An 18,666-nucleotide genomic window follows, 5' to 3' on the forward strand; every position below is an offset into this window, starting at 1 on the left:
ATTTTGACATATAACTAGTTTTTGGTTCTTTAGGGGAAAACAAGGTGTGTGTTCTTTGCTTCACAGAACCTCTTATTATCACATTTAGTTGAACTGTAGGGGAACTGTAAGTACAGGGTATGATTAATTAAAGTTATTAGAATAACTATTGTGATTTTAATTAGTTTGATGTGTTAAAATGACATTTTCCATAATTTTTAGTAATTTTAGTAAAAAATCCAAAAGGTTCTGAGCGCTAAGATGATTCTTAGATGATTGAGCGAGCTTTATCTGAGCACTCTCTCTCTCTCTTGCTCCATGTTAAGATGTAAATAATGCTAAGATACTTTTGGGAAACTGTGCCCTAACCCATACTGTACATGCGAGCATTTTTCTTAAATGAGTAGTTGTGTTTATTTTAAAGAATGATAAAATACTTAAAAACTGTTATGAACAGTAATTTAAAATAGACACAATTTGAATTGTATAAATGTGTCCTACATGTATATAATAATCTTTATTGCTGTTTACCTGATCAGTCAGTGTATGTTGACATGTGGAACTCTGATGTTTTAACAGTCATTGATCCATGTAAACATTATGTTATTACAATAAATTATTGATTTGTATGGCTTGTATAACAAACTATTTTTTCTTCCTGATTATTCTGTGAATTCCAGCCACTGTATGAATTTGTTCAGCTTTGTTATCAGCTAACCTCACTTGCTTTAATACACTAGAAATTAGCTGGGAACTATAAATGCTGTGGCCTTCATAAAATAAAAGTGAATAAGCAACTATATCCTCATGCCTTTTCGGGCGCTACATAAGGGAATTTTGTATGATGTAATACTGTAGAAAAAAATGTGTATTGTTCTATAAAGATTAATCACTGTTAATAGTTTAGAAATTGTAAAAAAAAATAAAGATTTTTCAGTTAAATCTCCGAGCAAACCTTTTGTTTCGCAGCATTTTTTAAGCCCAGTGCTGTAACATGATGAATATGATGGTTTGTGTATGTTAATCTTATGTCTTTACAGACGTCTGATTTGTTTTTAATAACTTGTGTTGGTTTATCAGGTATGGGAAGGGTTAGAGGGGTATTATGCTTGTTTTGTTATGCTTGTTGTTTTGTCTTGAAAGGTCTATAAAAAAATTAAAAGTATTTTACAAGTATTAAAAAAATCCAAAACTGTTCGAGTAACTTTTTGAATAATTTTAAGTTCAATAAGCTAAAATATTAACACAAATTAAATGTTAGAAGTTCGATTTTAAACATGTACTGTATTATTAAGACAACTTAATCTTAACTTAATGTTATTTATAACTTACTGAGTTATTGAGTAAATTAGACAGCATGCATGGTTTTGATTATATTTATAAAATAGGGGTATTTATAAAATCTGGGGTTTTGGCAGTAACACATTTTGATATTGAATCTAAAATACATACAATACAAAACTATATTAAATCCTAATAATTTGCTGCTGCTTAATGACATAACATTTTACATGCAGATGTTACAGTTGTATTTTACTCTGCATTATAATAAAACAGTGAGTGTGTGTAGAGGTGCTGCTGGAGTATGAACTGGTTAGGTGTATAAAATGCGAGCGGCTCTAAGCCTATGTCCATTCATTACAAGCTTGCAAATATATGTATAGGTATAAATTAATATGCACTCATGCATATGCACGGCTGAGCCGGAGCCGCGAGTGTCCTCTGCCTGTGATTTCATTTTCAGGATGAAGGTTTTGCTGGAGATCACTTCTGAATTAGCATTAAAGAAACCTCCCGGCTAGATGACAGCATACTGCTTCCCCCCCATACCCCACCGCGGTGTGTGTGTGTGCATGTGTGTGTGTGGTGTGGTGTGTGTGTGCAGGGAGCAAGCACTGTGGATTCACTTTGTCCTAATGACACACTCTTCTCTCCTTAGCCACATTCGTCCTCTCACATCCTGTCCCGCTCTGAGCTGGGGGGGGGTGATTTAAAACACACCCCGCTCTACCCTGGCTTTATTGTGGCCCGGGACACCTTTCGCCCACCCCGCCCCCCTCCTCCCCATCTGTAGCACATCTGGAAGTGTGCACTCCAATAATTGGAAGTCAATTTGTTTGAAGTTATGTTTTTGGCATCTGGTTCGATTCAATCGAACTGTCTGGAAATCGCATCGGGGGGCTTTTATAGTGCCGGGCCCAGCTGGAGGGTTTTCATCTCTTTGTATTCCGCTGTTAATACGCCGTTCTCCGGCCGCTGACGTGGGCGTCGGTGAAGTGCGGCTGGGGTGCGGCCCCCATAAACACAGAATAGACTCAGAGCCCCAGAGGATGCTGGGATGGCTGGGCACAGTGTGGCACAGAGGGTCACGAAGTGGGGTCATGATGTGGGGTCACAGCGCGTACACACACACACACACACACACATATATATATATATATATATATATATATATACACAAACTCTCACACACACACACACACAAATACACTCTTAAAAGTATAAAGGTGCCTCTTTAAGAAATGAGGCCATAGGAGAACTACCTCTCTTTCTATAAGGAACCTTTCATTCATTTTTTTATTAGAAAGTACAATTGAAAGATTTTTCATAGAAAGTTATTTTCTTACATGGGAATTTGGCACTTTCATGTTTATACCTAGAATACAGTGTGGACTGAAACTGCCTCATTACACACTAACTTACAACTAACATCTTACAGCAGCCTCCAGCTTATACGGAGAATTAAATTGAGGTTCATGTTTGTATACAGTGTGTGTTTTTGTATACAGTGTGTGTTTAGAACTGTATGTGTTTCATTTAAACAAAAAAAGTGGATTTTGTTTTTTATTTTACTTTTTTTTCTGAAAAAAAAACATTTAAAATCTTGGCAATCCTTTGCACTATATAATATATGAACATTTAATGGTAAGTTGACCTACAGAAGAGCCTGTAAATTACTCAAACCTCAAAGTTGATAATACTATAGGTATTATAGGTAATGTTAAGGTAACCATTTAGAAAAAAAAATCAAAATATTTGATTACTTTATCCAATATAATACTATATTTTATTACTATACAAATCCTTCAATATGACCTGGTGTATGCTGGTGCCAGTCATGTACCACAACTGTTCATGGTGACTTGTGGGGACCTAGTTTCACATAAAAATAACCCTTTCACAAAAGATCACTTTTAGTTTCTAATTTTATTGTTAGGGTTGGGTTAGGAGAACCAAATATACACTGATGTGGAACCAAATCTGACCAAATATTGTTTTTGCTTGTTTTTACTCATGTAATAACAGTACAGCTACAATTGTAAAATCAGTGTATAGTTATTGTGGTTTAGTGAGAATTGCAGTATGTTTGTATCATGTCTTTGAGATAGAGTGCAGTTTCTTCTAATATAGGTAAATGTCAATATGACAATATGTAAATGTGAAATTATAATGTAAAAGAAATGTGAATACTTTAATAGAATACAAATATATATTTTTTATTTTAGTGTCTTGCTAAAATTCGTCTTTACTGATCATCACCAGTAGCTAAATTTCACCAACAGATACGCACACTGCCAGTACATGTTGTGGATGCACATCATTCCATTAATAAAATTCTATGCTTATTATTTTTGCTTAATTTGTGGTTAATGTGTGTGTTTGTGAAGAGTGTGAATAGAAAACACACTCTTGCTGCTGAGGATGAGTGTTTTCTCTGCCCATAGCAGACTATAATGTGTATGTTGGTATGTTGACAGTAATATACCAGAACTGTTAGTCTTTATGGGGACCTAGTAGGAAACATTACATTTTTTCACATAAGGTAAATTTTGGTTTCTGATGTTAATGTTAGGGTTGGATTAGGAGAACCAAATGCACACTGATGTGGGATCAAATCTGACCAAATCTTTTTTGTTTCCCTTTGCAGCAGTATCTTCAAACACCATACCTGGTGTGTTCTGGTGTATTGTGGTGCTACTCATGTACTTTGCATACTATTTGGATATTGTTTTTGTGTGTGTGTGTGTGTGTGTGTGTGTGTGTGAGGACCCAGTGTAATACATAATATTGTACTACTGTACTATTAGCTTTTGGTTTCATAGATTGATATATAATTGGTTTTGGGATGTATTTTGGTTTAGCTTTGCTATATCTCTGCATACACATATAAATACATGAGAATACTGGAGTATATTCTGGTGCTGCTAATGCACTGAAACTGTTTGTATTTAGGTCTTAATGTTTTATTTTGTGTGGATCTAGTAAAATACATTACATTTTGACATTGACAAGATTTGAGTCTGGTTTCTTAGTTTAAAGGGAGGGTTGAGTTAGGTGTGGTTAGGTTAATCTCGGTGCCACTCAGGTATTATGTATTTGGAATTTGTGGGGAATCAATTTTACCAAAATTCACTTTTGGCTTCTGGAGGTAAAGTTAGGATTGAATTATATACACTGAGGGACTGATCAGAAATCCCCATTGCTCTGCTCTGCTGGGTGTACAAAATATTAAAATATTACACCTGAGATATATTAAATAAGGTGTAATATTTAATATATAATATAAAGGTACAAAACTGGGTTTGTTACAATAATTACTGTATACTTCTGTACTTATTAATTAATTATTTAAATGTAAGTTTTCTCACTTTCATATTTCCCATTGTGTGTTTCTTAGCAAGGAGAACATTCATTAATATGAATGAGTTGGTGTGTCAACTTATGTCAAATAGCAGTTTTAATATTGCTTATGTTTATGTATTCATGTTTTTTAATTCCATTGTATATTTATTTGGGTTATTTTGTTATGCTAATATATTATCTCTAACCCTTTATGGCATAGTGTTGCTCTCAGACAACAAACCAAATATTTGGTTACTACATCATATTGCACCTTCTTTTTTATGTATTTATTTATTTGTTTGTTTATTTAAATAAAACAATTATGTTACAAGGCATATCTACACTCATTACAGTGAGACATACAAGTGGGTCATAAATGATCAAAATAAATGTATATGTGAAAAAATAAGTAAAGAAAGTATTTCCTTGCATTTAAACATTTGATTCAAATGATCAGCTTGGTTATCAAAGGTCAAAACAGAAATGTATATGTATTATATGCACAGGGACTTAGATGTTAATATAATTTAGGTCATAGAGGGTTAAATCGGTGGCTGAAATGGTCTTAAAATGACAATAATACTGTTTATCGCAATTCTATTTTGAATATACTGTATCTATCGTGACAGTTATTGTGACAGGCCTATTTGGTAAAAGTATTTGATTGTATAAATGTTTCTAAGTTTTAGAATTTTAAAAATCATTAATATTTGATTTGATTTTATGTTAAGTACATCTTTACTGACCATCACTGGTGTCCAAGATTCAACAGACACACACACACTGTCAGTACATGTTGTGGATGCACTTCATTCTTTTAAAGCCTCTTTTCTTCTTTTTGCTCATTATTTTCAGTGATAAGTTGTGTATGTGTGTGTTTGTGAACAGTGTAAATGGGGAACACATTCCGGCTGCTGCTGGAGTTAGCTGTGGGGAGTGTATTCTCTGCCCATAGCAGACTATAATGATAAATATGAGGAGAAAACAGAGAGGCGGGAGTCTATGAGCAGAATGGACACAGTGTGTGATCTCCATCTACTGGAGGAAGTGGGGAGTGAATGCATATTTGAGAGGGTAAAGTAGGCTAACTCACTGATGAGTTGTTCCTTAAAAAACTTGCACAAATAAGCATAAAATACAGTTACATACTGTTTAATATCTTGAGAATATGTGAGAATCGGGAATGTACAGCTTGTTGGAGATAAAATGACAAAATGTTATACCTCACAAAAGACCTTTTTAACATGTATATGTAACATCACATTTAGAATAAAACCTTATACCTTATATCTGCTTTTTTATATTTTTGAATTTTGATATTGTTTAAATTTGGCAGTAGTTGTATGTATTATGTTAAAATGGAACAATAGAAATGCTTCAAAATAACTTAAGTTGAATCCTTTTACATTAATTTCCAATAAATTAAAAATTAAGTATTTTTTTTTAGGAAAGTGGATATTTTAGACATACAAGGTCATAGGTCATACATATAGGCTGTTATATGTATAACTATATGTTAAGGATTGAATTTCCAGGTCATTTTTGAGTCATTTCTATTGGTCAATTCATTGTAAAATGCACATAACAGCTATCGTTTTAAACATATATATGAACAAAACCTTAGAAGTTAGAATGGATGTAAGTGGAAATACACAAAATAAAATATGAAACAAAGTGGGTCCTTTGAACCATAGAAGAACCACATTTCACTTAATTAAGAACCATGTTTTTAATAAATGAATAATGTTTAAATACTGATAAAATAATGAAAAAAAACAACTGTAATTTAAAGTCTACAAAAGGTTCTTCACACTCATACACTTGTCTCTTACACAGATATGCTTCATTATGATTATTAATTTGTATGAATGAACTATATCTGTAGGTTGTATTTCTGGGTATTCGTTTATATCTGGTCTCTGGGTGTCTGGGAGTCCGGTATATACAGTATGGGATTTGCTGTCAGTGTGATTCAGAAATGTACAAAACATGACCTGACAGTAATCTCTGATCACGCATGATCACCTTTATCCATATGAGAGTTTAATTAATGAACTTGTGTTTCCTAAATAATGTCCAGCTCTTTTTTTGTGGACAGTCTCTAAAAATAGCATTTCTGTTAGAACTTTTGGCCATTCAGGAAGTATTCAGTCTGCTGACACTGCAGTACCTGCACTTCTTCTACAGCATCTAGCCTGGAACTTATAGTCATAAAAGTAAGAAAATATATATATATACATATATATATATATATATATATATATATATATATATATATATATATATATATATATATATATATATATATATATATATATATTTTTTTTTTTTATTTAATAGCAAAATAGTAAATAGTTGCACATTGCAAAACTATTGTTATCTGAATAATATTATTCTTTTTATCTTCATTTCTATTCTTTTTCTGCCACATTTTTACTGTGTACCTCCCAACATTCAGTATGATCCACCGATTTTTACACTAATAACACCCAGCCATATCATAGCAATCATTTCACAACCACCTGAGACAGCAAAGCAGCTATCTGGTTTATCAAAGCAACCAGCTAGCAACATCATAGAAACCACCTGAAATACCATAGCAACCAAGTAGCAGCAGCCTAACAGCAAGTGGATTCAATTTAAACTGCATGTCCTATGGGAGTTGCACCCTTTTTTTTTGCTGTTGTGTTTTTAATTTTTCCACAAATTCAGAACAGCCTTGCTAGTAAGAAACAGAGGTGTCGCCATGTTTTCCGTCAATTCAGCAGGTCTCGCCACTGGGTGTAAAGCTAAAGCTAAGCTAGGTTAATTAAACAAAACTGTAATTCTTTAAAAAAAAAAAATTCCATTAAAGCCAAATGAGTGCTGGATGTTAATCTACACAGATTTCTGCCCTGAAAACTGTTTATTTGGGTGAGTAAAGCGCTTCTGTTTATTTACAGTAAGCTTAAATTTCAAGATTTCCACTAAAGCTGGGTGCTGCCTGACAGCTCTACACTGAGGAAACCTGAATGTTCTGGTAAGCCAGGGCGATATTAGCTAGCGGTTTATCCCATTGTTTTAACATGGTAAAGGCTACAGGCTACAGTCTGATATAACTTACTCACTTTTGAAAGACGAAGGAGTTAGCGCTTAGCATGGTCAGTGGCTAATCCTAAAACCGCTCCAGTAGTGCTAGCCAAGGTTAGCAGCAGGCTAAAGTTTGATATACACACCTCTAAATGGCGAAGGAGCTAGCGCTTAGCACGGTGGGCTTAGCGCTAATGCTAATAATGCTGTAGCCTCGTGCTGGAGAACTAAACTGAAACTCCTGTATAACGCTGTACTTCAGCGGAGTGGCTTTACTGCTCCTTACAACCTGACTGGTAAAATTCATACACAAGGCTCACCGGATTATAAGGCGCACTAACGATTTTTGGGAAAAACTTGATTGATGAAAAGACATTTTTTTAAAGGAAACACTTGAAATTGGAAGTGTAACAACACACGCTGTCCATGATTTTATTTAGTCTGCAATACTCGACTCACAATTTAATATTCTTGTGAGATTTTAAACTACATCAGAAGGAATCTTTAAATTACAGTTGTTTCCGTGATGTTGCCAAATCTACCTACAGTCGACTCATACATAATTCACAGTAAAGTGAATATGGGATTCTCTCTATATTCAGACACTTTTCATACTTTGACAGTCAGCAGCAGATTCTTCACTTTTCAACGTTAAGTCTGAGGAACGAATCCCACTGGTGGATATGAGGTCTTGCCTTATTCATTTCTCTATCATTTGTTATTTCATTTAAATCCAGCAGCATTAGTGTTTATACTTGTAACTTAAGTAAATAGTCATTCATATTTATTGTAAATTTATGCTTTTAAATGTTCAACAGCATTCAAACCAAAATAAGGCAGCCTGTGTGCTGTTGTTCTAAATATTAGATTTTTTTTTTGTTATGAATAGTAATTAAGTTGGCATATATCAAAGCTCTGTATTTGCAGATGTAAAAGGCTTCTGGAAGTGTTTGAGAAATGGGAAAATTTGAATTGCGCTCATGAAAATGAATTTCATAAGGCGATGCAGAGGCTATCTGTGTTTTCCTTTTAATGAAAATCCATATTTACTTTCTGTAATTGCATCGGCCAATTACCCGTAAACATCACTCGGCACTTTGTAGTCGGAGTATCTGCATTTGATAATGATATGGTGGTTCAATTTTACTTTCCGACTATAGAGGAGACACACGCCGAAGCTTTCGATTTCATTATGGAGAAACATATAAGCTAATAACATTCTAAAACATTAATTTAGCCAGGCTTTGATGAGGAACACAGGCTATCCGCTGAAATGCATTGGCATGTTATTCTCCCTACCAGTGTTTGTTGTATTATTAATGCATTATTTCATTTTTGAATTTGCTTGAAAAAAAAATAAAAAAGTCTCAGCTAATGAAATGTTTCTTCAAAAGACTCCCTATCGTACAGTGCTAAAAAAAGTCCAAAATAAAACTTTAAATAAACTTCAGTAAGAGCAGACGGGGAACAGCACTGGGGGATAGGCATACATGCTGTTTATAAGTATTTATGATGGTTTGTGTGTAATACCCGGCAGAAGGCATGTGCTTTTGGGGCTGAGGGCGGGGGGATTATGGGAGTTCGGCCTAACGGCGTGCTCATCAGACCCCTAGCAATAACACACAGCTGTGTTTCAGCGGCTGTCTTTTGGGCCCGAGCGTAATTACGGGTATTTTCCGTGTCATTAGTGGCCTGCGGCGGGGGTCGTCCTCATCAGTGGTCAATCAGGATGTCACTCAAAGCCAAAACCTCTCAGCTGGCCGTTCTTCAGACAGGCCAAGACCTCATCAGAGCTGCAGCACAGTGGAGGAGCTCTAAAACACAATCAGGGCTGTTTGAGTGTGTGTGAGTGTGTGTGTGTGCTACATATGTTAAAGTAGAAACTTTTTTAAGATATACTAGGCAGTCATTTTACTGTTTTATACCTAAAATTTAGTAAGTAACTAAATTTCTAAGTTCTTCCCAAAACCTGTACCTTATATTGAGGTTCTTTATACTCTTCAAAGGTTATTTACACTTACAAATGCTTTGTGCACAAATAATATCTGAGGAAAGATCCACTTAATTGTTCTACAATATTATGCAAATAAATATTTTGGCAGCATTTTATTTTCACAGAAATTATAATGCATAACATAATAATATCCAACATATAAAATATATTAAAAAAATATATGTCAAAAATGACTTCTAATTACTAAATAGTTGATTACTTATTGCAGTTAAGGTAATGGCATGGGATAGCAGTATGTTAATTGATTGTTATCTCAGGGGAAGGTTTGTATCTATACAACCACACCTGTATAAATTGTAAGGTTTTATCTTGTGAGTGAGGCTGAACACTGGGCAGTGTGCTCATGGCAAGCCAACATGACAGTGAGTTCCAGATGTATGGGACAATACATTTCTGGAGTTTGAGAAAAGTCCCACGCCTCCCCAAAAAGACAATTGGTTTTCTGAGTCTCTGAGTTAGACTTAAATACTGAAAAAATAGACTGAAATAGCAAGTTAGACCCACTGTTGTTCCATCACGACAAGAGGTTCTCCATACAGGCAGTTTGTAACAAAGACCCAAAACATAGGAAAACATCCCAGTACACTAAAGAGTAAAATGTGCCAGCTCTGTGTACAGTCCATACTGGTTCACTTTAAAGCCACACAGATTATTAAAAGAACTTCAAAAAAGGCTTAATTTATCAAAAAGGGGTTTAATGTATTTCCCCCACCCCCAAAGTTATAAAAATGAAACATGTTAGATTGTCTACAAATTTTCTTGTAACAATACAGAGATTAAGACATATAAATACATAAACAGATATCTTCCTTTAAAAATACTTTATAAACAACAGAACAATAAAAATAAAAACAATAAAAAGGCATGTTAGGTTTTTCTTGGCTAGTAATTACAATTACATTTGCATTGCTTCCTCTTTACAGTGGTTATAAAGTTAACCAGTTTTTGGATAAAGTATGAGAGAAATAACACTCCTCTTCTCTCCCCTTCTTCTTCTTCATCTTCTCTATCGTCTTCTCCTGTTGTTACTGGTCCAAATAAACAATGCCATTATGTTACAGTTCAGGAACAGGTAGAGAGTTTTTGAGTTCCAGTGGATGTGAGTGACCAGTGTTATGAAAGTGTAAGTGTAAGTTTGGTTGGACAGTAGATAAGCATCAGCACTTCAGTCAGTCTCCCTTTTTCTTTTGATGTGTCTGATTCAACATTGGTGCAAGACGTGGAGGAAAGTCTCACTCCTCGTCTGTGTAGTCCAGGATCAGCCAGCTCTGGGCCTGGATCTCTAACATTCTGTTTAGTTTAACCCTTAAGCTCACACGCCGGCCCTGGGCTAACACTTTGCTTTGGTTAGTTACACATTTCTTATAATGATAAGTTTTCTAAATGTATGAATTAGGGTTTTTCCTGTGTCTTTTGGTTTACTTACTTTCCTCAATAATCCACACATTACTGTTTGGATTTATTTGTATTATTTATTCAATTTAAATAATTTTAAAAAGCAGCTATCCACTAAGCTATACACTAAGATGATTAGGCCATCTATATAAATGAAAGGGAGGCTGTTAATATTCTGTGCATTAAATATTAAATATGAAATTCAAATCTTAATTTACTGCTTTTTTTATGATTTAACATAAAAAAAAACTTTTGGCTTTCTTTTTAACTGGGAAATATTGTTTTACAGAATGTATATACATCTTTGTATCAAGTAAGCTAAATAACAACCATAACCCTTTTTATAAGTAAATTTAAAAAAGGCCATCAGAGAAGGGCTAAGCCTTTCACAACTAAACTCTCGAAGCTTGAAGATCTCCAGGACCAGACAAGACCCCCTGTATTCCAATGTGGGCTTAAAGCGGGAGTTCAGTTACACACACACACACACACACACACACACACACACTCATACGCAAGTGTGCAAGTGCCCGTTTTTCAGTTTTTCTCCTCTAGAGGGAGCAGTGGAGCGGCCCGACCGCAGAGGTCGACCTCAGTCAGTCAGAGGTCAGAGGCTGGCCGGTTAGAGGTCATCGTTGTCGTCTGTACTGAAGCTGCTCCTGCGGCTGCTCTCTTTGGAGGCGGCAGGGGAGGTGGCGGACAGCAGGGGGTCAGCGCCGAACGGCGAGAGCGCGTCCTCCATGAGGATCTCATCAAGGCGGTGCTCCTCTTTCAGCGTGGCACTGAAGAAGTCCGTGAAGTGCGAGAGGGGGTCCGAGAACGTGGTGGAGGCGTCGACCTGCTCAGCGGCTCCTCCGCCTCCTGCCAGGGAGATGACCGCAGGCAGGGGATTCCTCTGGAGGTACTCGGGTGCGCTGAGATCCTCCTGAGGGTACAGGGCAGGCTGAGAGGCCTGAGGGGCCTGTGGTCCTGGAACAGTTTGGGCCACCTGCTGCTGCTGCTGCTGCTGTTGTTGTTGTTGTTGCTGCTGTTGCTGTTTTAGGAGATGAGAGGAGAGCTCCACAGCCCCCAGGGCACTCGGCAGGCCATGAGCCCGAGCCTGGATCTCCAGCTCCTGTTAAAAACAAGCACATGCGGGATGGGTTATTAAAACAGTGTCCTTAACAAACAATGTAAATTTAAAAAATTTAATTCAATTAATAACTGTACATTGTGTGTCGCTTTTAGAACAAAACTTTGTAATCTCACTTTTTGTCTTTTTTTTTAAGGTTTGTGATTACTTGAAACACCCCATCTTTTACTTTTTGTAAAAAAAAAACATCATGATAAATGGACCCACAGAAATGAACCAATAGAAATTGACTATTTGAATAGACCAATAAATTGATTGTATACATCATGAGTTACCTTTACAGTAGCCGTACAATTCATGCTTTAGGAAAGCCAAACGATTGACTTTATTTCTCTTTTTTAATATGTTTTTGTTATATTTGTAATTTAATCCAGTTTTACATTATGTAAACTGTCATTTAAAGCAAAGAAAACAAAAAGGTTGCATTTTTCTGATTTAGAAATTTTATTTATATATATTAAATAGATCTATTTTTGAAATACAAAAAAGACATATCAAAAATGATATGAACTAAAAATGGACCAAAGATACAGACTTAACATTCTATTTGACCATTCCATTGCTTTATTTCTATTGTTATATTTCTGTTTATTTATTTTTATTGGTTTATTTTTGTTGGTCCACTCATCCTGTGTTGTAATATTTGTATAAAAGACCTTATTGTGTGCTAAAATACTGAAGTATGTCTGTTACTGCATATTACAGAATCAAATACAGACATTGATCCAGACATGATTGATGAGTTCATCATTAACTAATAATAATAATAATAATAACAGATATTCAGGTTCAATTAATGTCTACTCACAGTCAATTGCATAGAAAATAGATAGCCACACTCTAAGCACGTAGTAACCATCTGTTTAAGTGGTTGGCATATGTGTGTCTGTGTGTGTCTATATCCTTATAAATAAGTGGCCAGTGTTATAAATGATGAATTAATAATTTCTGTAATCAAGTTCTGTCGATCGTCTGACGGTAGGATTGCCTGCTGGAGGATCAGTAGCTGCTGGATGGGGGACTGTGGGTAATTACTTTGGGGGCTAATTGCATTGTCTCTGAGTGTGAGGACTCCTGTAATGTCTGCGCCGCCCGTTCTGTGAGTATGTCAATACTGCGGGAATGTAATGCATAATTTCAGACGAGGGGGGACTCTTCTGTATTATTAGGCCTCATAATCTAATTCCAGACCCACTGCTCTCCTGACGGAGCTGTAGCTTCACTGTTTATTAATCAGGTCATTACATAGACTCGCTGGCTTCAGACCAGGAGAGAAATCACAGTTGAAAACATCAGAAACAGAGGCTACTTCAGTATCAGCACAATGGAGGCTTGAGGGCCATGGTGGGGAGGCCTGGGAGAGGTGCAGGACATGAGACAGAATTGTATGTGAATGTTTTCAGCCTGATTTTATCAAATTTTCTTAAAATCTCTTCTTAAAATAAGTCATGAGTATCCTGCATTGAATGTTTACAATTCTAGCAATTTTAGCAATTCTAACACCGCCGGTTATGATCAATTCAACCCACTGTGCTGTCTACTGTGGGTGGTACTGCCTTCTGTTACCATGTATTGCTTGTACACATGTGACACTGGGAAGGAATAAATAAATGTATGTAAAATGCACATACAACAAAAATTAAATGTCCTATTTACCTGGAACCCACTAACAGACCTCGTTTAAACATGGACTTGCCATGAGCACACTGGCCAGTGTTCAACCTCACTCAAGTCATTCCCTTTATGGTCAATTTACATATTGAAATCCCACGACTTTTGTATAAATTGTATAATTAATATATTTATGTTTATATATGCTGATTTTTTAGTTTTTAATCTCAAGGCATTTTTACCAACATGTCTGAATGTTTAAGGATTTTTTAAGGAGTCATTGATTCCATAAAAAAAACTGTTGTTTTCTTTCCATTTATGAAAGATATATCTTTAACATTTGTATAGTTTCCACATTTTTTATATTTTGTCCAGCAAGTTTGCTTTGTGATGAGAAAAGTTCACTTTCTCTTTCCCTCCCTCCCTTTCTCTCTACCTGGATTCTCAGCAGCAGTCTCCTGTTGGCCTGCTCCAGCTTCTTCTGTCGGCTCTCCAGCTCGCGGGCGTGCTGCTGCTCCTTCTGTAGCCACTTAATGTACTCTACCGAGGCCTTGAGGATGGTCCCTTTGTTCCAGCGCATATCACTGCCAGAGAAGGGAAAAGATAACCTTTTTCACACAAGCTTGGCGTCAGCAGAACCTTCACACGCAGGAAAAATACCCTCACAAAAAGCCCCCTTTTTATAGGAATAAGAAATGGTGATTTACATGGGCAATTATTCATTCTCGGACATTACATTGCCTCTGAATGGGAATTTTAATAGAATAGTTAAGTGTGTCTGCAGAAAGTCCATTCTGTGGCCCTTGTATGGTAAAATTAATCCTTGAGTAAAAATAGGTGTCGGAAGAGGTAAGGGGGAAAAAATGAACTTTGGAAGCCGAAGTAAAGTGCGGCCGCTCCCGATTCCATTACTTTTTTAAAAGGTGAGGAAGTGTGGTAAAATTATCTCTTTCTTCGGAGTAAGACGTCGGTCTGATCAGAGCTAATCATCTCCTTTATCTTGTGTTAATGGCACAGTGACAACGGTAACCTTCCATTTAAATTCTATCAAAAGTTCAATTGAGCTGGGCCACTGGAGTCCCTTTCTGGACCATATTCCATCTGTAGGTGCAATTGTACTTAAACTTTGATTCGACTGCTATGTGCTTCGCATTTAACCCCATTTTCATCATTTAAATGGAGATTCGCACTGAGCTACTGATACCTCTTCACACTGAGAGAGAACAGAAAAAGTAAAATCACTCTTTGGGTGTCAATCGGAAAGTGGGGTCATTTGGTATTTCAGTTTTGTAAAGCCGGGTCAGTTTTATGCTACTTTGTGGTGGCTTCCATGTTAGACTAATAGATTTCAGTTTAAAGTGACAGTCAGTTTACTTAAAAAAAATTATTAGCTATTTTTTTTATATACCTCTACACCTCTATGTAGTTTATGGTTAATGGTTTCTGACACTCAATATCATATTGTTCCATCTCTAAAAACATTGTGCATTGTTTAAAACAGTAGTTTGCTGATACAGTAGCTGGTTGAAAATAATATAAGCTGGTCTTTGATGGTCAATATGGGGGAAAAACGGAACTTACGGGTCGTTGGACTTTGGTATGAGAGTTCCAAGCTCCTTGATTCTGTAGTTGATGTTGTATCGCCGTCGTCTTTCAACTGGTAAAGGAGAAAACGGTAATGGTTATCCAGTGAAGAACACAAACAAACAAAAGCCATATCATACTGACACTTTATCACAGAGTGTGAATTTCAATGAGGAGGGCAGCTTACTCAGATTGTGGTTGTCTTTCTTCTGTCTCTCCTTTGCCAAGACTCTTGTGTCGTGTTCTGGAAGGAAAGAAAAAAGAAGAAAAGAGAGGTTAGGAGACTAATGGCAGCATTTTTTTTAAAAGGTTAACAATAAACAAAGAAACAAAGTACAAAATCTAAAATAAGTGAATATTTATTTTTTTAAAAATGAAGAGATATTCAGTTTCTCTGATTTTGCTATTTATAGATGTATGTTAGAGTAAAATTTATTTTTTTTTTGTTCTATAGACTATGGACAACATTTCTCTACTCTCAAATTCCAAATAAAAATACTGTCATTTAGGGCATTTATTGAAAAAAATGAGAAATTTCTAAATTTCTAAGTTCAGAAATCAATATTTGGTGGAGTAACCCTGGTTTTTGAACACAGTTTTCATGCATCTTGGCATAATCTCCTCCACCAGTCTTACACACTGTTTTTGGATACATTCATACCACTCCTGGTGCAAACAGTTTAGCTTGGTTTGATGGCTTGTGATTATCCATGTTCCGTTTGATTATATTCCAGAGGTTTTCAAGTCAGTAAAATCAAAGAAATGTATCATTGTTAAGTGGTCTCTTATTTTTTTTTCAGAGCTGTAGGTAGTGAAAAATCTTTGCAGGCTTATTTTTAGATTACATATAATTAACAAACACCTGAAACCAGGGCCCATAAATATTGTGAATAATTGGGAAATATCAAATTATCTAATTTAAGCAAGGCAAGGGCCTCTAAAAGACATTTTTAACACTGAAATGGGCATTAGGCCTTAAGCACATTATGAATCAACACCCAGAGCAATATAAGTGGCTATGAATGAGCTGTGTTCATTCCTCCAGGCCCTGAAGACGAGCTCATTGACATGTTGCAGAAACACGGTGTACCTTCTTTTAACACACCCTCTCTGACAATTAACTCAGCTTTGCAAATTTGCTGATATACTGAATCAGGGCAGAGGCGAAGTGCTCCCGCGTCCAGAATCGCGCTCGCATTCTTCCAAATTATGTAATTGGGACGTGTGATTGGATTTCTCAATTCATTTTCTGCTGATTCAATAGGGACATTTAAGCCCTGTGCAACCACTCATTGTCCCGCAGCACGCTTATGTGAAAAAGATGTAATTGACTTATTTTCTCGTCAGAGTGAAGAGTTCTTGAGGCATCCTTAATATTTCCTAAATCAATTAACTTTACTTGATGCATGACATTCATAAGGGGGGGAGGGGGGGGTGACTCGCTGAAAGAGGCTTTTGTGCCATACGTAGCACGCCAAGCACATACCCCAGCACATTCAGCGAACTGAAGCGTTGATAATGCGAAATACGTGCAATAAAACATCAAGGAAAACAATGCGCACTTTGAGCCACCAAAATAAGCAGGCAGCCATTGACTTAAAGCATATTGCCGTGTTTTCCTTTCACATTCAGCCTCATTAGGGTTAAAGCAGTTGTCATGTACTCACATGCAAACATGGCAGACATTACAGTTAAAGTTACAGTTACAGTAGGTGGGGCATGTGCCTGAATTTCTTTTAGATGGTGGGATGACCTGGACCTGTAATTTTTATTAATGTGTAAATCTGTACACTAAATTTACACACAAAAAACATATTCACTGAATTCATATTCACAAGAATATGAAGCCTGACATTGCCTGAACAGTTACAGTCTTTAGGTTACACATCTGATTGTTTTTTTTTCTTTAGACTTTGCTGATTGCTTCCTCTGTTGAAAAGTCTTTGGTGAAGTTGCAGAGTCCGCTTTCCAAAAAGCCTCACAGCATCAACATCATCACGACCCCGATACCCTCTCAGGCTTTCTGTGTGCTGTAAGGCTTTTCAGAAGCCGGACCCGGCACCTGGACAGATAGGCAGCTGTGCTCCGTACCTGTGACTTCCCTTTTAACAGAGAGCTTTGTGGGGCATGAGGGGGGTGTCAGTCCACCATGAGGGGCGGTCATACCTTGGTCACCGCCGTACATGTCCAGCATGCCACTGTTCAGAGACATCTTTGGAAAAGAAAGAAAGGAAAGAGGGTCAGATGGGTACTGTTCCAAAAAATAAAAATATAGAACCTTATAGAACAAAATTTTTTTTTATTCCATATGATTTTCAGACATTTTTACAAGTCAGTTCATCATAGAATATTGATAGTGATTACAATCATGGCAATTTATGGATTTATGGATTAGTTACATGACAAAAATATATAAAAAAGAGCATATTTTATGGCATGTAAGAAAGAGAAGAAGAGACAGCAAAAGATGAAGAGAGAGAGAATAAGATAAGAAAGAGGCAGCAAAAGTAAATTGAGTTGGAGAGAGAAATAAAAGTTGGATAGAGAGAGAGAGACAGTAAGGGTTGAGTAAGAGTTGGAGGGAAAGTGAGAAAATTAGATGGTAAGAGAGGGACATTAAGTGTTGAAAAGAAAGAGAAAAAACAGATGTAAGAGAGTAAAAGAAAGATGGTGAGAGAGAAACAAAGATGGTGAGAGAGAAACAGATGGTGAGAGAGAGAGAGACAGTGAGAGAGAGAAAGAGATGGTGAAAGAGAGAAAAAGATGGTGAGAGAGAAACAGAGATGGTGAGAGAGAGAAACTTAGATGGTGAGAGAGAAACAAAGATGGTGATTGAAAAAGATTAAGAGTGAGAGATAGAGAGAAAATATGGTGATAGAGAGACATTAAGAGTTGGAGAAAGAAAGAGAAAAAATGGAAAGAGAATAAAATAAGAGAAAGGCAGCAGAAGAGAAAGAGAGAGATAAATAGAGAGAGGTATGGTGAGAGAAATAGAGAGAGGTATGGTGAGAGAGATAGAGAGAGGTATGGTGAGAGAGATAGAGAGAGGTATGGTGAGAGAGATAGAGAGAGAGAAGTATGGTGAGAGAGAGAGAGAGAGAGAGAGAGGTATGGTGAGAGAGAGAGATGATGAGAGAGATAGAGAGAGAGGTATGGTGAGAGAGAGATGATGAGAGAGATAGAGAGAGAGGTATGGTGAGAGAGAGAGAGAGAGAGAGAGAGAGAGAAAGAAGTATGGTGAGAGAGAGAAGTATGGTGA

The 18,666-nt window shown here is 36.4% G+C and overlaps 1 protein-coding gene across 6 annotated transcripts in view; it reads right to left on the reverse strand.

Moving 5' to 3' along the window:
* Positions 1-10,356: 10,356 nt before the first annotated feature.
* The window catches only part of tfec (transcription factor EC), a 50,893-nt gene continuing 42,583 nt past the window's right edge, over positions 10,357-18,666 (reverse strand). For 2 of the 6 annotated variants that reach the window (XM_049473419.1, XM_049473418.1), the window contains exons 4-8: positions 17,499-17,619; positions 15,595-15,651; positions 15,405-15,480; positions 14,260-14,407; positions 10,358-12,194 (exon numbers count right to left, since the gene is read on the reverse strand). In XM_049473419.1, the coding sequence (XP_049329376.1) occupies positions 11,703-12,194; positions 14,260-14,407; positions 15,405-15,480; positions 15,595-15,651; positions 17,499-17,619 (894 nt within the window). In that variant the 3' untranslated portion in view covers positions 10,358-11,702. Of the gene's footprint in view, positions 12,195-14,259; positions 14,408-15,404; positions 15,481-15,594; positions 15,652-17,498; positions 17,620-18,666 lie in introns of all 6 variants that reach the window. The other 4 variants (XM_049473416.1, XM_049473417.1, XM_049473421.1 and 1 more) reach the window with 4 other exon arrangements.

This window comes from Astyanax mexicanus, chromosome 2, assembly GCF_023375975.1.
Source record: "Astyanax mexicanus isolate ESR-SI-001 chromosome 2, AstMex3_surface, whole genome shotgun sequence".
Classification (NCBI taxonomy): domain Eukaryota; kingdom Metazoa; phylum Chordata; class Actinopteri; order Characiformes; family Acestrorhamphidae; genus Astyanax; species Astyanax mexicanus.